General features: G+C 38.6%; 1 protein-coding gene across 1 annotated transcript; it reads right to left on the bottom strand.

The window, feature by feature from the left end:
• Positions 1 to 3,138: 3,138 nt before the first annotated feature.
• On the bottom strand, positions 3,139 to 20,911 carry ttf2 (transcription termination factor, RNA polymerase II). The gene is made up of 23 exons (XM_087804656.1): positions 20,827 to 20,911; positions 20,650 to 20,755; positions 19,333 to 19,419; positions 19,081 to 19,150; positions 17,145 to 17,825; positions 16,645 to 16,765; positions 16,345 to 16,521; positions 16,122 to 16,279; positions 10,613 to 10,694; positions 10,374 to 10,511; positions 9,977 to 10,127; positions 9,055 to 9,154; positions 8,025 to 8,209; positions 7,796 to 7,949; positions 7,630 to 7,721; positions 6,938 to 7,023; positions 6,624 to 6,766; positions 6,376 to 6,552; positions 5,700 to 5,758; positions 5,001 to 5,154; positions 4,353 to 4,435; positions 4,191 to 4,265; positions 3,139 to 3,573 (listed from the first exon to the last, which is right to left on the bottom strand). Exons 1-23 carry the CDS (start codon positions 20,852 to 20,854, stop codon positions 3,429 to 3,431), a joined length of 3,252 nt encoding a protein of 1,083 aa, XP_087660782.1. The 5' UTR covers positions 20,855 to 20,911; the 3' UTR covers positions 3,139 to 3,428.
• Between the last annotated feature and the right edge of the window lie 551 nt (positions 20,912 to 21,462).

The raw sequence follows: 21,462 nt of genomic DNA, 5'->3' as shown, positions 1-21,462 counted from the left end.
AAGCAGATGTCTGCGATAGCGTTCCAACAGCTGGTTGCAACCATCTTTAAATTGTAGTAGAAGAAGAATTGTCTTGTCATTTCCTTTTAGTGCGTAGCGGCAGTGATTGATTTGAGACATACATTTGACACATCTGTTGAGAATTTGCGTACTGATTAGTATGTACACTATCCTGATGCATACTAACTTCTAGTTTACTAAGAGAAGTATGCGATTTGAGACACAGCACAAGTTGAACAAGACAAGAGAATGATCACTCATATGGAAATCATGTACAGGCCAAGAGTTAAAACTAAGTCTAAAGTGTGGCCTTTTTGATGAGTGGGTTCAGAAACATGTTGTACGAAATTAAAGGCTTCAGTTAAAGTTAAAAGTTCTTTAGCAGAGCAAGACGTGATGTCATCAACATGAAGATAAATAGCAGGTAAATATCTTTGTAAAATCCTACATAGAAAAAGAAGTGTCAAAACAATGGATACAAGTCATTCTCCGCTTGGTCATTTCTTCTTTTTATATGACAGTATTCGGTTTACTTCTGGCGAAAATTAAACTGCTCAAGAACTTGAAACTAACTAATGTATTCAAAAGATGGATTTTAAAAATAATCGATGAAGCTTGCTGAAGAAAACTCCTTAATTTATTATCTTCTTGATAAATAACTTATGAAAACCTAGAATTGAAAATCTCCGAATATCACACATTCAGAGTAATATTGTCCCTCTGAAAGGTTTCATCTTCGCTGGTTGCTGCTGCAAGGGGTTCAATGAAAATAGCAAAGACAGATGGGGACAATGGACATGTAAAAAAAAAAATCCCGTTTCAACCAGGAGAGACTTGGACACAAGATTTGATTCTTTTTTTTTTAATGATTTAATGATGTGAGGTTGTGTAAGGATATGACAACTTCACTGTAATCAGTCATCTAGATTTAACACACATTTCAAATAATCACTTGATTCACTGATAATCTTTCATATTTAATTCTTATTAGATAATCACTGTCTTGCATTAAAATCCATTCACTTAAACTAAACTCAGGTTCACAGGCCCAGGTCAGATAAAGCCTTTCACACACTGAGAAAGATTAAACAATCCCAGATCCCAGCAAGTCTGTGGACACCTGTTTAAGAACTTAAGTCGCTGGGAACAGATTCTCTAGAAGACAACAAACTTTGGTGAATTTTCAAGACCCCCACATAAGGTGGCCATCTTAGAAGACAAGTGTTAACAGTTACTGACCAATCCTACATGCACAAATGACTAGAAGCGTCCACCTGACTATTCATACTATAAAGATCCACCATTTCATGAGAGCTTTGCGTTCTGGCATTCGAAGACGTCTGCGATAGATCTCTCTGCTTGTCTCTAAGTTTGTCTCTGACTTCTGCATAATTCACTAAATGAGTACATACATTTTTCTTAAACTCATCCATGTGTCTGTTTTTTCCATTTTCCAACACCACGTACCAGACTGGGGAGGGGTTGGTTCAACGGAACACAAAACCCCCACAGTTGCAAAATGACTTTGGCAGTTAGACAATATAAACAGAGTTTGATGAGTGGTGCAGGTGCAGTCTTAATCAAGATATAATTTGATTCTAGTTTAACCTTAATAATTTGACAGAGATTATCGGTTTGTTTTTTTTGGGAATTTTTGTGTTATATTTATGTGCCCTCGCCCCTCCACTCTACAAGTACCCTCCGTCTTGCTTGGGGCAAGTGAACGAGGGCAAATCAAAGTATTGAAACGCAGCCACAGACTTTTTGATGGATCTTTTGCTTAGCCTATAAATGATTCCCCAAACCTGAATGTTAGTATAGATGAGAACAAGAAATTCCAATTCACTTTTTTTTTTAAATGCCTTCTTTGCATCTAGTGATAATACCAAGTCATCAGAGTTACATTGATTTGATTACTTTGATTTTCAGTTTTTAGAAGATTGTCTTCCTTTATTGAAGCCTGTTTGATCTGGATGTAATAGAGTTGGAATGACATGTTCTCTTCTAGACGCTAACAGCTTACTAAAGATTTTGATGTCTGTGTTGATCAGTGAAAGGGGACGGTAGTTAGCTGGATTGGAGGAGTCTTTAGCAGGTTTTAATATTAGTGTTATCGTGGCAGTGTTCATTGATGAGCAAATTCTAGTTGTTGATGTGAACTTCGTTATCATTCAAATGAATAGATTTGAGATAGTCGTCCAGAAGTGTCTGTAGAATTCAACTGGGAACTCATCTGGGCCTGGAGATTTATTAAGAGCTATGAAAATTTCCTCCGGTGATAAACGCCTTTCTAAACTGTTCTTGTGAGAGATTTGGTGATTTAAATCCATTAAGGAACTTCATAATGATGTGTTTGGTTTAAATCTGCATTATATAGCCGTTTATAAAAGCCATAAATACATTATTTATGTCTTCCTGTGTGTTAAAATATTTTCCATTTATGTCCTTCATATCAGTTAATTTTACTTTTTCTTGTTTAGATTTGCCAAATACTTTTGAGTTTCTAGTTCATTTGTTGCTATGCTGAAGTTCAGTTAGGTGCAGTCTTTGTATTTACAAGTTATTATTCAAGATATAATTTAATTCTAGTTCAACCTAATTCATTTGACAGAGATTATCAGTTTGTTTTGGGGGGATTTTTTGTGCGTCATCAAAACATTTCTAAAAAGGACCATTCTTTCTTAAAATAATTTTCAATTCTTTTTCTTCAGTAGAGATGTGTTAAACCTGCATTGAGTGGAAGACTTCAGTTGAGGTTTAATATTCAGCTCAAGTGTGACTGGTAGCTTACTATTATGGGATGAATTTGTGTTTCCGATTTGATTGATTGTAGAGATTTGCTTGTCAAGAAGTAATCTATTCCAGACGAAGTGTGATGCATCTGTGAGAAGTACGTGAATCCTCTCATCCTGATGTGTCAGTCTCCAGCTAGCAGCCTGGACTGGATCAACCACAGTATTAAGGTCACCTCCTTTAATCGGACCAGAACTTGGTAAAAACCTTTACCTTTAATTTATTTTGATTCAAGAATAAAGTGTGGGAAAAGTCTGGGTCGTCCTTGTTCGTCCCATATACATTTACTATGATCATATTTTGTTCTACATGAAAATATTAATTATGACACATTTACCCTTTAGGTCTGAGATTGAAGTGTGAATTTATTCATTTGTTTTTATTCATTATTATTGCAGTACGCAACACTGGATTTCTTGAGTCAAATAAAAATAATCAAACAGTAGGTCTTAATTGCCATCTTCCCGATGCATGTCCTTGAGTGAGTGTATTGTATAACAGGAAAAAAACAGTCAATTCGGGGTGGCATTATGAGCAGTGGACACAGTGAAAAGTGATTTTATTCACCGTGTCTTGCATCGCAAAGTGTAGTCAACACTGTGATATGATTTAACAAAAGGACCATATTTGTTGATTCAAACACCAAATATGATTCGAAGATCAGCCAGTGAAAGTTTGGTGAATGTGTTGCCAGTTCCAGACAGTACGTTTTTGGCCAACTCCTTCTTCTTTTGCTGCAAAGTTGAAATCTTCTCCTCCACCGTGTCCTCACAAACAAATCTGTAGGAACAAGTAAAATACACCGTTGGTTTAAAATTGCAGGTTTGTCCAAAAAAACTAAATCTTACCAGCAATTAATAAATGCCAAGTTTACATGCAGCATTAATTTGTATTAGCCTTCTTGTACAGCCAGATAAATAACCTTTAACTTAAAAGCTGCATAATATGTATTTCTGTGTGTGTGTAGATGTGTGTGTATGTGTAGATGTGTGTATGTGTGTGTGTGTGTAGAGGTGTAGATATTATTTACTATTCTTCTGCTGTTTTAACAATGAATGACACCCAGCTTTTGGAGCAGTACTTCCACCTCATATACCATTTTCTTTGCTTCTGATGGTGCCTTGTTACATAACTTTCTTTAAACGAAACGTAATTTCTGTGACATTATGTGTGTATGCTACACTGCATCAGAGATCAGACACATGAAGATGCGTGCATGACTCGCAAACACACACACAAAAATGGCGACTACAGAGACGCTTGTCTGCTTGTGTCACTTAAAAAAAAGTTCCGAATTTCACGACCTCTAGAGGTGAATGTATGACTCCATGTTGGTATTTACTTGATCCAAAAAAGGTTTACTATTACAGCCTGAGATTTACATACTAGTTAGGTACCTGTGGATGGTCACATCTCTTGTTTGTCCTACTCTGTAAATTCTATCACATGCTTGATCTTCCAGCGCTGGATTCCTACCAAAAATGGAGAAACAATGATTTTTCATTTATGTAAAATGGCAAAAAACAGAGTTACAAAGCTATTTAAACAGACTGTCTTACCAATGCATGTCAATAAGGAAGAGGTGGTTTCCACCAACTAGATTTAGTCCCACTCCTCCAGCACAAAGTGAAACCAGCATCACCTGTGTCAGACAAAATCATGCACATTGACAATGCAATGTTCGATATTGCGGGAGAGACACTCAATTAAGAAACTACTACTGAAAATTTGGATTGTGATTCATGATTGCCTACAAAAGATGCTTCTAACAAGGATCTTGATAATAAAACTTTTTTTGATCAAATAATTATTCATTTGTATTTAAAATTGGTGCCAAACATGTACTTTTGAAACAGGTCTAGAGTTTAAATAGAACCTGAAACCCAGGTTTTGGTCAAAAGCATCAACGTTTTCTCCGTCTTTGCTATTGAAAATCTTTAAGTCTTACTATTAAACACATTCAGAGTTGTGTTTCATCACCATAACTCTGACAGACTGGGTACAGTTCTGTCATTTGAATTGTGTGTGCATAAGACAGAATGCATGAGTGGCTAGATTTTTAAATGCATGTTGATTATAATTTAGAGAATTTAAACATTTCATCAGACCAAAATGAGGCATCGAGTCTTGTTTTTCCGCCTGCTTACTACCAGACATTTATGTCAGAACGGGCACCATTATTGTACCATTGAGTGTTTTTAAATTACCTGTGGTCCTTTGAGGTTAGTGTTAAACTCCTCCACCAGGTCCATGCGTTTTTTAGGGTTGACTGTTCCATCAATTACTGCATATTTAAGATTCATGTCAATGAGGTGAGCAGCAACAATCCGAAGCATGCTGGTCCACTGGGACACGATCACACTACCACAAACCAAAACAGATGAAGACAAAAAGGGAGAAAAAAAACAATAAACATGTTAAGAACATTCAAAGATATACAATAAGAGTGGCAACGGCACATAACAATTTATATACATGTCATTAACATTGTTAGATGTATGTTGTTAAAACCTTGTTGCGCAGTTAACACATGTTAATTATCATATACACAATATACAACATTTTGTATAAAAGGTTATGTAACTTTTTTGTTCTGTGTTCACGTACATAATTTGCTTGTTGGATGTGCTCAATACATCTTGTGTGGTGTTATTGTTCAGTTGGGGTGTTTTATAATCTCAAATTTCAAAGCAAGTGAAGCAAATTTCAAAACCACATTAGCTGTTCATTGTAACAGCAAACTACAGTATTGTAAAAAATTTGGTTTAAAATACATTTTAAATCCGTTTAAAGTGAGTAAAGGTTATCAGGGATAGAGTTGACATGTGGTTTATTTGGAAATAATGTTGAATATGTTTTAATTTGATACAACAAAACAACAATTTGAACATAAGAATTACATTTACCTCTTTTCACTCTTGCCTCTGCTTTGGATTTCCTTTAGCTCTGACATAATTGCTGATATCTAGATTTTAAGGTAAGGGAGGAAAAGTAAAGTTTTAGTTCTTGTTCTTCTAGACCTCAGTGCTGCATTTGACACTGTTGACCACCAAATTATTTTACAGAGAATAGAAAACCAAATAGGCATACGTGGAACTGCTCTAAACTGGATTAAATCTTATCTATCAGACAGAAAGGACTATTTACATGTCAACCAGCTCTCATTGACACACACTTTAGGTCAGCTATGGTGTGCCACAAGGTTCTGTTCTTGGTCCAATCCTATTCACAATCTATATGCTCTCACTAGGGAACTTGATCAGTAGACACTCTATAAACTTTCACTGTTATGCTGATGACACCCAACTCTACTTGTCCATGAAGCCAGATGAAAGAAATCAGCCAACACAACTACAGTCCTGTATCACAGATATCAAGTCCTGGATGACCCAAAACTTATTTTTACTGAACTCAGGCAAAACTGAGGTAGCACCACTGTAAAGATTCTCTGTGTTGGCTTTGAACAGAACTTATCATTTAACTCACACATGAAACAAATATCACTGACTGCCTACTTTCTTCTATTTATACCTTTGTAACATTTCAAAATTGAGTTTTTAGACACCGAGCTTGTTTACTAACCTTTGTGCTTTGACACTTTGTCTCGAAAACCTTGGCAGGGAAACGAGACCCATTGAGGCTCACAGAGTCTTGACGGCTGTCAGATGGTGAGGGGGTAGAGGAGAGAGAAAGTGCATTTAGCTGTTCCTCCAGAGACAAGACAATCCCATCACCCTGCAGCTCAGAAGAGTCGAGGGTCTGAACAAACAGATAAAGTATAATTAGTCAGTGTGCAAAATTAAGTAAATTTAAGTTTTCACACACAGTACCTTTTTTAAGAGGGACAAGTGGCAACAACTTTGTCTCAGACGCAGCAGTAAGGAAAGAATGTGCACGGTGCTGGATGCTTGTTGTGGTTGTTGGGAACTGGGCAGAGACAGGTCTGCTTGGTGAAAACCAAACTCTTGTGCAACTGTAGATGAAAAACACATCAATGAAAGTATAAAAAATGTTATTCCGCATGACTGTGAGGGACAATGAGTGAGTATGTTAAGCAGAACAGTCCTACATTAATGTACATAAAAGAGAACATAGTTACATAACATAGGAAATAAAAAATGTGGGTCAAAAGGTAAAAAGACACCTTTGTTAAAAGGATTCTGAGTAGAAGCATTTCCTTTCTTCAGGTCCTTTTCTTCATGCCTTTTAAGATAGTTCTGAAGGGTAGACCTGGAAAATTAAACAAAAGTTTTCAACGCAATTTATTCGAGCATTTTAAATACCGGTATGTTAAAGAGACTGTACGCAAGATTAAAGATGTTCTGGCGACCCCGCGTGTCACAAAAGTGTAACTGCAATACCGTAAAATCTGATGAGTAAGTAAGTAAGTAAGTATTTTTTATTTGTATAACGCTTTTCCAGACCAGTAAGTAAGTAATTAGTACAGAGCACTTAAACAATAAAAAAAATACCCAATAAAATAAATACTTAAAAGTTCAAGACCACACCGAGACAAACACAAAATCAGAAAATCAAGGAAAAGCCTGCACGAATAAAAATGTCTTGTTACAGAAAATACGAAAAGGAAGTTGAAATGTTCGTCATTGATGCTTTAACAATCTATAAAACATTATCTAAATAGGCCAAACAATACTTCATCAACTTATGTACAGTTCTCCAATAAACTACTGCTAGCTTTGGATTTAGATCACAGGAAACTACTTGGCCTTTGGCAATTGTGAAGGATCAACCAGTGATACTGATAGTGTTTGAACACCTTAAATTAATGTATTTTGAATGGTTGTAAATGTACAGAAGCCAACTAATAGTTTATACCTGGATTGGGCGAATACAACATCATACACAGCCTTCTCATCTTCAGACAGTTTGAGTTGATGCACCGTGCATGTACGTTCAGGCAGACACACCTACCAAAAGTTAGAATAAGTTTTGTGAATATAAATACATTCATGTTCAGCAAATGTGCAAGTTTCATCTTTACCAGAGGCTTTCCACAGGAATCATTGTCTTCCTTGGTTCGTCGCAGCAACAGAGTTCTGGTCAGGATATCAAGTCTCTCTCTGCCTCGTTTAGAGCCGTTGTCAACTTGAGCCTTCCATAGTTTGTACTCATCGAAGGGGGAACACTTTAGAAACCTAGGCAACAAACACTTGTTGGTGCACATCATTCTATGCATTTTTAAATAATTATAGAGAAAATCTCAAGCTTACTTTAAGAGCGAAAACACATCCAGCAGGTTATTCTGAATAGGTGTGCCAGTGACTGCCCAACGTGCATCAGACTTAAGCTGGCAGACAGCCATGGAAGTCTGCACTTTAGGGTTCTTGATGTTGTGGGCTTCATCTAGAACCACACGAGCCCAGGATACTTGCATAAGAGGACCGGAGCTTGATGACTGACGAGATTGGATAATATTATTTTTAAATAAACATCTATGGCATCATTACAGATAATGTAGAGCTTTAAAATCCACGGAAACATAAGTTGCCCCAGCTACATTTAAAAAGAAAACATAATTTGGCAGAACTATCTATAGGCTTCAATTGTCTACGTTGTACCATTAGATATGTGCACAAAAAGAGGGTTCAGAGAAAGGTTTTTAATTAATTAATTTATGTACTAGCTCTAGTAACACTGCAGTAGAAAGGCTGAAAACGAAATAGAACAAAAAAAAATACATCATTCTAAACAGTCATCATCAATCACGTTTGGGACATCTGCTTTTATTACCTATAAAAGGCTTTTGTCTTGAGTCAGTCATTTATGCTGACATCTCAAATGTCTCACCATTGATGCCAAGAATAAACTCTCCTTCTTCTTGTTTAATGTTGGTTGACATTTAAATTTTGATTCATTCTTAGAATGTATAACAATATAACTATCCCTTTGTGACGTTAATGAATCACGTTTTAAAGCCAATCCCCGATCATGGCTGTATTGTAAATACGTATATTGATAAAACCACAACCCTTTAGTTTACGGAAGCTAATAAGCTCTCATTTGTCAAGACAAACACACCCCTGTTTATTCAGGGAACGGGGAATCCACATCATCTCTTTTGCATGCTTGTCTTGATCCTCTAAGAGTGCCTCTTGGAGGCCATTGACCCCTAAAAAAAACCTCAATAGATAAGGTGTATCATTGTCAAAACAAGTGGACGGTTTAAAGCTTGAGGTTTATAGTCCCAAAATTACACAATTATTTTTGGTTATATTTGTATTGTTTGTATTTATCACTCACCACAAAATCTGTCTTGGGTTTCTCGGGATCCTCCTTTTGGACTGGGACCTCTTTGGAGACCAGGCTGTATGTGGTCACCACCACATCATGTTCCGCTAACCTAAAAGATAAACATGACGTTTTGTATTTGCGAAAAGTGCAGTTCTAAACAAATTATACATAAAATATCATCCATGAGAAATTCTTCTCAGAGGGATTAATAAAGTATCCATCCATCCATCCATCCACAAATACAGTAAGTGCATGATCATTAGGTACCTCAATGTTTTTACATTGTTGTAATAAATAATCACTAATTTGTTGGGCAGTCTATCATCATTTGAGTAAACACTTTTGGCTGCAATACGTCTTTGATCATTAGCAGGTATAATAAACAAGTGGTCAACATTGTCTGTGCAGAATTATTAGGTACTGAAGAGAGATTTAGAGAAGAAAATTGGACTGCATTTGGTTGGAAAGAGTGGCTGGAAACAGTGAGTCAAAGCGAAATGAGTGAGAAGGATGCAGGCAGTATCAAGAGAGAAGTCAAGAGAAAGCCTTTAAAAACAAGTTGCACCATTTCACCAGCTGGTGAAGGTTTCTAAGAAGCAAAAAAAACAAAAAGACTTGACCCCCTGTAAGAAAGTAACACAAAGAAAAACATTTTTCAGACAGATCTAGTGCCAGATGCTCTGGTCTAGACAAATGGGCTCATGGACATGGAAACAGGCGGGTTCAGAAGGCAGTAAGGTGGTTGAGAATTAATGGCATGGAAAATTAACTATGATAATTTCCTCAAGAGCCTGGTTCGAACATTGAGCCCATCCGTCTGGAACATCCCTCATCTTATTTACCACACTTAAATAACTAACGCTAAAATCTGTCTTCATGTACTTTTGTGCCCATTTAAGAAAATGAAGTATAAGCTTCTATAGTTACGTACAATTTGGCACTTCTCTCACGGTTGGGTCCATGGTACAGATACACACTAAGCTTGCCAGCCTTTACATGTCTGTCAATCTCATTCTTCCAGTGGTGAACCAGTGAGGCAGGGCAGATGATAAGAGTTCCTTTGGAGTCAATATGCCTAGAATCTAAACAGATGAGAAGATGGATCGACATTGTAGGCATATATATATATATATATATATATATATATATATATATATAGTATATTGTAGGCATATATATATATATATATATATATATATATATATATATATATATATATATGATTTTCAAATTAAGACAATTAATTTCCATCATGAAATGTATTACAAATATGGCCAAATGAGAAAATAAAAAAAAAACAAAAAAAAAAACAACCAAACAAGCCAAACCTTGTTTAGATAGCCATAGCTCTTGCTCTTGCTCTTCCTCAGTCTCCTTATTTCTTTTCCCCTCCTCCTTGGAACGGATCTTTCCGGACAGTATCAAAGCAATCATGGTCAGAGTTTTACCAAGACCCATATCGTCCGCTGCACACAGGGATAGAATAATGAATTGCATTGAAAAACAAAAAAAATGTCAAGTGTAAAAAATAGGCCCAACAGATGACAGTAAAAAAGTGAAAACATACCTAAAATTCCACCACAGGGACTCTGGGTTTCTCTCCACTGTAACCAAGCAAGCGCTCTCCTCTGGTGAGGCATCAGTGTCACCTGCCGACCAATCATATTAAGAGAAGAAATAGAGAGTAATTATGGAAAAAATACTTAAAATGCTAAATGAACCTGACCATTTTTAATAGTTGAACTTGTGATGTTCAAGTTCAAAGTGGTGATTGTAACAAGGAGAGATTCAAGTGCCATTTCAGAGATTCGAGTTTTTCTAACAAAATCTTTTATAAAATGTATGTCGAATTGAGAATACAAGAATAAAGTAGTTTATCAATCAGTAAATAATTAAAGGTTATTTTTAAAGCGACTTTCTAGACCAGGGTCACAAAGTACTTCAACAATCAAAAACAAGAGACAAGTCTTTTACACTAAGATTTTTAAGGCTCAGTTTGACAGACTGACCTAAGTCACCCAAGTACTGACTCAACCCTGGAACGTTATCATCAGGAGCAATAACCAAAGTTTCAGTTTTGGTCACATTTAGCTGCAAAGTGTTTTTGAATGATTTTACCCAGGGGAATCAAGTACAGCAATAATAATAAACGACCCGAAACTACACTGAAACTGCACCCAGAAAGGTATGACGAGAACCACTGTAACACAGACCCAGACAGTCCCACTTTATCCTCAGTCTTCTCAGCAGGATCTGGTGATCAACTGTGTCAAAGGCTGAGGACAGATCCAAGAGAACCAGAACAGTGTATTGACCGAATCAACCGACATCATGATGTCACTGGACACTTTCAGTAAGGCTGTCTCTGCAGAGTGATGTTTGCGGAAGCCAGACTGAAACTTTTCATCGATGTGGTTCAGATCCAGCAACAACGACAGCTGCTCAGACACCACCTTCTCTAAGATCTTCGACAAGAATGGAAGCTTAGAAATAGGCCTGAAACGACTGAGGTCAGTTGGGTCCAAGTCTGGCCTTTCGAGTACAGGCTCCACAATTACAGTTGATCACCATATCCTGAGATCCCAGAGAGTTTGGGAAAACAGCTTATATAATGAGATTGGAAAACATCTTGTGAAATCGTCCTGGCCGAGTGTCCAGAATATCATATCAAATTAACATATGTCATGTCATGTCAAGTAAGGTCCGGAGGCGGACCCGACGGTGTCGTGTACAAAGCCAGTGCGAACTCTGTAACAATTCGATGATGGTTGGACTCTAAGCTTGTACGGATTGCTTGTGAATTATCTGCTGGGCTTCGACCCACAGTTAATAAAATCCATCATCCCGTTGACCTGGTCTGGGTTCACTCATTTCCAGTCGACAACCTCTGGTTCCTTCTTCTATAAGTCCATGCTCATTTGATACGCGCGCGGACCGGATGGAGAAGAGAAAGGGCGGAGGACTGGCGGTGTTCGTTAACGAGAAGTGGTGCCTTTCCAGGCACGTCACTCTAAAGGATCAACACTGCTCTCCTGACATTGAACTCTTGGCGCTGAGTCTGAGACCCTTCTACTTGCCACGGGAGTTTTCACATGTTGTCGCAGTGCTTGTGTACATTCCACCGTCGGCGAGCGCGGAGGCAGCATGTGACGTCATCACTGGAGTAGTGAACGGGTTACAGACTCAGAGCCCTCAGGCCCTCTTTATCATCTCTGGTGATTTTAATCACGCATCTCTCTCATCCTGTCTGCCCAAATTCATGCAGTACGTCACTTGTGCCACCAGGGACAATAACACACTGGACCTTTTTTAATGCGAACACTAAAGACGCTTATTTATCATCCCCCCTTCCTCCTTTGGGACGAGCTGACCACTGTCTGGTCCATCTCCTACCTGTTTACAAGCCACTTGTGAGCAGGCAACCAGCAGTGACTCGCTCGGTCAAGAAGTGGTCTGAAGAAGCTGAGGAAGCTCTGAAGGTCTGCTTTGAGACCACGGACCGGAGCATCTTCAGTGAGTCCCACAAGGAGGATATTGACGGTCTAACCACATGTGTCACGGACTACATCAACTTCTGTGTGGAGAGCATTGTGCCAACCAGAACTGTACGATGCTTCTCCAACAACAAACCCTGGATAAATCCTGATATAAAGGCTCTCTTAAAAGGAGAAGAAGAGAGTCTTTAGGTCAGGAAACAAAGAGGATCTGAGGGCAGTTCAGAAGGAGCTCAGAAGAAAGATCAGGGAGGGAAAGGAGAGGTACAGGAGGAAGATGGAAGAGAGTCTGGCCAATAACAACACCAGAGATGTCTGGAGAGGTTTGAAATCCATATCCGGACATCAGACCAGGCTCTCTGTAGCGGCGGGGGATCAAAATTGGGCTGACAACTTAAACTGTTTTTTTTCAAGGTTTGAGGTGTCGGATCCACCATTCACACCTCTACATTTACCTTCTCCTCCCCCCCGAGCTTGTATTGTTTCAGCCCCCCCGCTGACTCCGCAGGGGACAATGCCCCCCCACCCCAGCCTGTCCCTCACACCTCTCCAGGTGAGAAATCAGCTCAGGAGAACCAGGACAAACAAAGGCCCCTGGACCAGACGGCATCGGTGGCAAAGTACTCAGGACGTGCTCTGACCAGTTATGTGAAATTGTTGGACTTCTGTTCAACATGAGCTTGACCCTGGGAAGAGTTCCACTACTGTGGAAGACGTCCTGTGTGGTACCGGTGCCGAAGACTCAGCACCCTAAGGATCCCAGCTGCTACAGACCTGTGGCCTTGACATCCCACCTTATGAAGGCTCTGGAGCGGCTGGTCCTTGGTTACCCGAGTCCTCTGGTGCGCTCCTCCATGGATCCGTTGCAGTTTGCCTACCAACCTGACATCGGCGTGGAGGACACCATCATCTTCCTTCTCCACCGAGCACTTTCTCACCTGGAGTCGCCTGGAAGCACTGTGAGGATCCTTTTCCTGGATCTAAGCAGTGCTTTCAATACCATCAGGTCAGACATCCTGAGGGACAAGCTGGAGCTGTCTGGAGCGGACACTCACCTCACGGACTGGATTGTGGACTACCTCACCAACCGTCCACAGTTCGTGAGGACCCGGGATGGTGTTTCGAAGACTGTACTGTGCAGTGTAGGGGTCCCCCAGGGAACAGTGTTGGCACCGTTCCTCTTTTCACTGTACACTGCAGACTTCCAACACCTGTCTACCACCAGTCACCTGCAAAAGCTCTCGGACGACTCCGCCATCGTCGGCCTCATTAAGGACGGGGATGACGGGTCGTACCGGGGACTTGTCCAGGACTTTGTTGACTGGTGCCTGGAAAACCACCTCCAGATCAACTCCAGCAAAACTAAGGAGTTGATTGTGGATTTCCGGCGGTGTCCCTCCATCTCCCCCTCACCACTGAACATCCGGGGACAGGACATTGAGATTGTCACGTCTTACAAGTTCCTGGGTGTTCACCTCAACAACCGCCTGGACTGGGTGGATAACACTGCTGCTCTTTATAAAAAAGGGCGGAGTAGACTCTACCTGCTCCGGAGGTTGAGGTTGTTTGGTGTCCGGGGGCCACTCCTGAAGTCATTCTATGACTCAGTAGTGCTGCTGTGGGAGCAGCATGACAGCAAAGGATAGGGCTAAACTGGACAGCCTTATTAAGAGGGCCGGTTACGTCCTATGGCGCCCCCTGGATCCTGTGGAGGAAGTGTCTGGGAGGAGGATACAGAGCAAGCTGGCCTCCATGAGGAAGAACTTATCTCACCCTCTCCAGCACACACTGAGGGCATTGAGGAGCTCCATCAATGATAGGATGCTCCATCCCCGGTGTTTGAGGGAGAGGTACCGCAGGTCCTTCCTCCCTGCTGCCATCAGACTCCACAACAAGAACACACCAAGATAATTATTTAACTGCACCTTTCTTGTTATTTTTGTAAATATGATTGTGTATATATAATATAGTGCTGATTTATTTTCTATTCTATTTAGATTTTCTTTTTCTTTTTATTATTTTATTTCTGGGTGTTTTATTTTTTTTTGGTATATAGCTCTTGCTGTTGTTAAACCGAATTTACCCTCGCGGGACAAATAAAGGTTTCTGATTGATGATGATACAACTGAGCCCAGGAGGCAATTGTTTGCTAGAGATCAAACAGTGGCTGAGTGAAAACAGTTTTCAGCTAAATGTGAACAAAACTGAAACTCTGGTTATTGCGCCTGATGATAAGGTTCCAGGGTTAAGTCAGTTAACAAGTTTGTCTAAACAAGAAGGAGCTGTCTCGCCTGCAGTTAATACAGATCTCTGCAGCGAGAATTTTTACCCACTCTAGTAGAAGAACTCACATTTCCTTTTTTTCAGGATCAATTTTAAAAATGTCGTTCTTACTTTCAAAGGTATTCATGGTCAGGTTACTCCTTACATCAGTGATCTGATCCAGCCTTACACCCCATCTCGGGCTCTTAGGTCTGTGGATCAGAATCTACTGATGGTTCTGTGCGCACATTACGACTCCAAAAAACTTCTTAAGACATTCTTATTTGTGCAGGCGTTTTCCTGATTTTCTGGGACTCCTGTGCAATTACGTCAAACAATTTAATAAAGAGCCTACACGGAAGGACGTCAGACGAGCAAGAGAAGGGTTTCACCTTGCTCAACAGTGCAGATATATCAGCCAGTCACATTGTTAAATGAGGTCCACAAGGTGGAGACAGGCTCAGTGACAGCAGGGGTTCCACAGACAAGGGGAGAGATTTTCTCTTTGATTAATTTTATTTTATTAGTGAAAAATCTCAACAATGCATTACTGTCAGCTTCACAGAAGACAGGGGTGATTGGGGCAGCAGGAAACACGAGAGAATTTTTGTCATACAATACTTTGGGGTTTTTCTTATTTACTGTTAGCAGTTTCCGAATGTAATCAGATCTGGCAGTTTCCATCATCTCATTGAATGAGGACATTAAATCAGAGGTGAAGTCAAGTTCAATTTAACAGGTGCCACCTGATCCAGTATTTCAACACAATGAGTAGTGAAACAGTGAATCAAATTGTCCATGTAAAGTTATTACGTCATAATGGGCTGCATTCTCATAACCTCTTGTTTGCTGAGATATAAGACGGGGATAACCGTATGAAGTAAAAACTTAACTACAAGTCAGGATAGGAGGGTTTTTTACATTAGTTGCTCTTAAAGAATATATTTGAACACATCTGGGAGTTTTTTTTTAAAATATTTTTAAATACAGATTTTAACATCTGTATATGGTTTTAAACATCCTTTTAATACATTTACACATCATACATCAGGAACCAAAATCATACAATTTTAATTTAAAGTAATATTTCCTTATTTTCTACTCGTCTACTTGACCATTTTTACTAGAGTAATTAAAAAACAAAAAATCAATTTTGGCTTTTACACTTTGCATGTATATACCCATAAATGACAAACACCAACAGTAATAATGAAAACAACATAATACCAAGTCTGCTTCTCTCTTCTCCCTCTATCCCACTTTGTAAACCCCTGCGCTAATTCTAAGTAATTTATAAACAGAAATTCAGATTGGATTTACCTTGATGTATTTTGGGTCCGAAACCTCCGTCTCTGGACCGGGGCTGGATTCCAGAGATTTATGGAGATTGCCAATGGCCTCACAAGTCGCATTTTTCACTGCTAGCATTCGATCTTCAGTCATTCTGCCACCATAAAAGGCATGAACCTGTGCATTTGCTGAAATTGTAAGAAAACACAAATCATTATGGAAAAAGGAGGACCGGCTTAAATGTTAATTTTACCACTAAATTCTTGGCTATATCCTTGAGTCTGGTGTAATCCCATGGAGCTGCCAGAAGCTTGGTCCTGGAGGACCATGGCAGGAGGGGCAGAGAGTAAAATGGTGCCACCAGGCCGACTGAAAGGGTTAACATTGCTGATACCACGGCTAGTATCAGTGGCTGATGCACCTGAAATCTCTAAATAAGACCAGGATCATGTCAGCAAAGAAACTTCATTATTTATTTAATGTACACAAGAATTGTCTTTTGTTTTATGAGCACATAACTCATTTATTTTTAAATTTAGTTTTAGACAGTTACCAAGCGGTGAAGCAGAAGCGAGGCTCATCGACTCCAGTGCCTCTTCTAGATCCTTGACTTGAGTCTTCAATCTCTCACCCTTATCTGGCAGAGCTTCCACGTTCACCTTAGCAAGGGTAGCCTTCAAAATAAAATACACCTTTTAATTCCTCAATGCAGAACTACATGTTCAACTTAATAGGAGATGCTTAAAGAAGTTAAACAATGTATAAAGTGAATTTGCACATTACCTTCTAAAATAAACATGTTTCAAAATGTATTTTAAAATGCCAATGTTGTGAGTGATACTATTCTAAATTATGTTCAAATGTCATTGTAAAAAGAAAAATATTTTGTTATTTTAAATCAAGCGTATGGCCATTTAGTCATTGTATAGGAAGTCAAATGTAATAATTAAAGTGTTCATTAAAATATGGTAGAAACAACAAAGTCAAAAGGGTCATGGTTCCAGAGAACGACATAACCAAGATATCTGCAATTGAATATAGACTTCTACTCACCTTTTTCTGTTGGAGCTGAGAGAGCAGCTCATTCGCCTGTGGGGACTGTGATCTGGACTTGGAGGTCTTTTGAAACCCTGGAAAGGAAGTTATGGTTTTCTGGACACCTGTGCCTGGAGTGGTATTTTGAGTGGCGGGCGCCACAGAGATCAAAATGACATCATCAGCATCATCTGGTTTGGTTGAAATGGTGTCTGTAAAAGTTTGTCTGACCGACATATCTCTGGAGCTAACAGATACACATGAGTCAGTGGATGGTGATGGGGATTTGTTGGCATCCATTGAAATTAGGTCAACTTTTTTTGAATGGGCAGTGTCAGAAGAGCTGGTGGGGGAAAGGTATTTCACTTCACTACTGTCTGAATTTACCATTTCAGCTTGTTGTTGACAATTTTCCTTCATTTCTCCATCTTTAGCCTTTTGACTTTGATCATCTGAAACCCTTTTCTTGACTTTCATCCCAGGGGGAAGTGGTTTACCTCTGTAAGAGTCTGTAGCATCCTGCGTTTCTACATTTTTATTCTCTAGGTTTTCTTTATCATTCTTTTCCTTTTCTTCTACATCACCACTTTGATAATGTGATTTGTTGGTTTTGGACACAGGCAGCAATCCAGCCTTGAATGGGTTTCGGACTGGCTGCAAAGGCGCATCAGTCACATGTTTCATCTTTTCTTTTGCTGGCTGCAATGATATAAAAAAAAAAGCATTATTGTAGTAGTAATATGGGGTATGCGTAAATTGAATGTGTACATTCAGAAATTTCCAAGCTTCTGTCCATGTGGTCTGATCAAAAACGCATACAGTCATAAACACTAATTCACACACATGACAAATCAAATGTTCTTGTTCATCTAAATGTTTTTTTTTTTTTAGACTTCCCTCAATAGGAAGTTCCTTGAACACACCGAAAGGGAATTGTAACTGCAGGATTTGACTCCTGGAAAGAGAGGATTCTCTCACCAACAAATTATAAATTTAAACATAAAACATGTCACTCATGCACAAATCGTAACAGAGGCATATAGGAAAAGTCAATCTTTCAAACAGAGTCCCATGACTATGATTTCGGAACTTGTTGGTAGTATTAAGAAAATGTGTGTAATTCTTTATTTCTCCAAGGTTAAGATATCTTGCTTGTCCGACGTAAAGTGTTTGATGTAATTGCCCTTGGGTTACCAAGATGGTAAACCGCTCCCTTACCACTGTGGGTTTTCCCAATGCATTTAAGCATGCCATTTTAAGTAAGTAAGTAAGTAGTAAAGTAAATGTTTGTAAATTGCAATTTTGAAGATTAAATTTGTGTGTTACTCATGTATATTTTTAGGTACACTTACACATTTGTGAAAGTCTAGCAACAAAGAAATACCCATTATAAGTAAGAAAGTAAGTAATATTTTTAGAGCGCTTTTCTAGACCAGGGTCACAAAGCGCATAAACAATCGAAACAATACCCGATAAAATATATTCTAGTCACTATAATCATCTTTCGAGAATAAACCAAAATATAACCATTTTGCAACGGGAAATCATTTCTATTTTAGATCAAATCACTATAGACGCAAATGGTCAAAACACACACTCAGTTTAAGGCAAAGCAGTTTTATGTATAATAAAAAACAATAAAAATAAAAAATCGACTGAAAATAACAATATAGCATCTCCAGCAGAATTTTAAATACAACTTTCAATTAAAAAATTTTAGGTAAATGACTCCACCCAGTTGGAATAAATGTTTTCTCTCCGTTATACAAAAACAGATAGAGATGTCCTGAGTGTGTGCTTAGTATTTTATAGTAATAATTTATGACTACTACAAAACTAGTTTTGCAGTGGAGTCAGACATTTCTTAAAAAACTTAAGAATACAAATGAAATGCACGTACAGTATGCATTAAATTGAACATTTGTATAGACCACATGTGTGTATGTGCACTCACTGTACTCCAGGGCACACTTCCACACCATCTTTGACCTGACTTCTTTCCATCAACGCATCGGTAGAACAATCTAGAGTACAATTATTATAATCAGTGAAATAAGCCCAGTTTTAAAAACAGGCAATATCTGCATTTTATCATGAACATTTTTTAATTGTCTTGGCCAATATTTCAAAGATACATTTAATCTGTAAGGAAGATCAATCTGACAAATGCTATGTGCAAGAAATACTTATTATGCCACCCACGTACCTGTAGCTCTTTTGCTGTTGACTGTATGTGAGCGCCTGAAGTTCCACCATTGACTTTTCATGTTGAAGACAGTAAGACGCTGGGACACTAAAACATACAAAATAAATATATGTCAAAAATATATAAAGCAGGTACAATTATATTGAAAAAAATAAGAAACATAAGTTCACATTTAACTTGAATTTCATTTTAAAGTAGTATTACTGTTAGGTGTTTTAGGGGGGAGTTAAGTGATGACTAAAATGTGTGTTTGAAATCTTTGACAAACTTAGATAGTGGTCTGTGGTCCACAACCAGCCTGCAAGAGGTTTTTTCACCTGACCTGCCAAAATTGTTGTTGATTCTTCAAAATGACATGAGAAAAGTATGCTTACTTTACCTATAAGATATGTATTTAATCTTTTGTCATTTTATTTTTAAAACAGAGATTGCCACAGCAATTCAGCAGCTTTTTGAACTCCTGGATTGACAGCAAATAACATAAGCACCATCGATTGTTATGATCCGTGTTTTTGGGCAGTATAAACGTATATTTACACGTCTATAGTAAATTATTATTTTGAAAGTCTATTCGGACTTAACTCCTCCGTAGCTATGAACTTAACTTGGCAGACCGACTCTTCTGAAAACAAGGTCCTGGTCCTTTTCTCAGAGACAAGACAGACACTAGGGCTGACTTGCTAGGGAAACTAAATGATATGAGAGCAGCAAACACTCTTTCTGGCACACATCTGTTCTCTCAATGACAAGAGAGCTGCTTTTTGAACAACATGCTGGACTAAGTCTTCCAGATCAGTTGTCTACAGCTCTTCCATGTGGACTGATGCCTGCCTCAGGACTTATTTTATCCTGCTCCGTGGTGTTGGTTGTGTTTGGAATTGTTAATGTGCTGTTGTATTGCTGTCATCCCCATCTTTCTTCTGGACAGTAGGATCGGATGGATGCACTGATAAATGCCTCTTATGCTGGGTTGGGAGACATGTGCCATCCCTCACATTTGTTTCATATGTTGCGAGGGTCTGATTGTTGTTTTTTTTGTACTAAGGTGTGTTTTTGGTCTACAAAAACTCACATTAGACCAAACATTGTGTGCAAACGTGTTCCCTTAACCAAAACTGAAAGTGAAACACCGGCATTCCACGTGATTTATTTACAAATTAGCAACAAAGTCTGATAGCAACAGCGTTGATATCATTGTTGTCCTTCATATAAAGTTAAACTCCGTACAAGTAAGTAGCGTCATATCCGACATACAGTGATGTCTGGTGGCAGAAATGTTTAGTTTTGTCGGAAAAAAGGAAAAAAAATCAAACAAACCTGGAAAGCTGGTTGAAATCACAACCTTGACCAACAACGCACATGTAAAAGCTCTTTCCTTTATTTGGCCCATCTTTCACTCCTGTTTTCAGCATACACACACCTCCTGCACAAAAAGAGAAGGAATAAAGACAGTTCAAATACACGTCGATGAAAAGTTAATAACACTGTTCTGACCATGATCACTACACGACACCTTCTCCATGACAACAGAAGAACAGCCGCTCGAGAGTGTCTCTGTATTCCTTGAGGTTTACTTTCAAATTCTTCTCCTCTTGTTTACGGCGGTTAGCGGTAATAGCGTAAAGGTGAATTACCGCCACCTACCGGTACGGAGTGTGGGTAGGAATGTTTTTTTTTCAATGTTAGTAAGTAAGTAAGTAATGGCTATTTCTAGAGTACATTTCTAGACCAGGGTCAGAAAGCGCTTAAACAATCAAAAAAGTACTCAAAAATAGGTATATCGCCAGACTTATACTGTTAATTTAAAATTTTCTTCACTAATTTCGATTTCCTAATTCTAATATCTTTTAAATCCAATAATGTTTTGTTTTTTTGCAATCTTCACAATTTCCCGACGTGTGCTTTCTCATCTTAAAAAGTGTACCATTTAATCCTGTGGGTCCAAGTCTTGGTAAATTAGTCTTGAGATTATTGTTCTAACTTTTCTGGTTTCTCATTTGTCCCATTCTTTTTGTATCTTGTTTGTCTATCTTGCTGTACTCCCTCCTCCCCAAATGTTGGCCATTTCCCCCAAATATTCCCTTAATTTTTGTTTTTATTTATTTTCTACTTAATTGGACAATGATGTCA

Source organism: Callionymus lyra, chromosome 12 (assembly GCF_982586985.1).
Source record: "Callionymus lyra chromosome 12, fCalLyr1.hap1.1, whole genome shotgun sequence".
NCBI classification, from domain to species: Eukaryota; Metazoa; Chordata; class Actinopteri; order Syngnathiformes; family Callionymidae; genus Callionymus; species Callionymus lyra.
This window is presented reverse-complemented; position numbering and strand designations above follow the sequence as displayed.

Coding starts and splice junctions, on each gene's coding strand:
- ttf2 (XM_087804656.1), bottom strand. CDS start 20,854: ATGGAGAAGGTGTCGTGTAGTGATCATG. Junction 16,766..17,144: donor CTCAGCTCCAACAGAAAAAG/GTGAGTAGAAGT, acceptor TTTATTTTGAAG/GCTACCCTTGCTAAGGTGAA. Junction 8,210..9,054: donor AACCCAAGACAGATTTTGTG/GTGAGTGATAAA, acceptor CAATCTCGTCAG/TCATCAAGCTCCGGTCCTCT.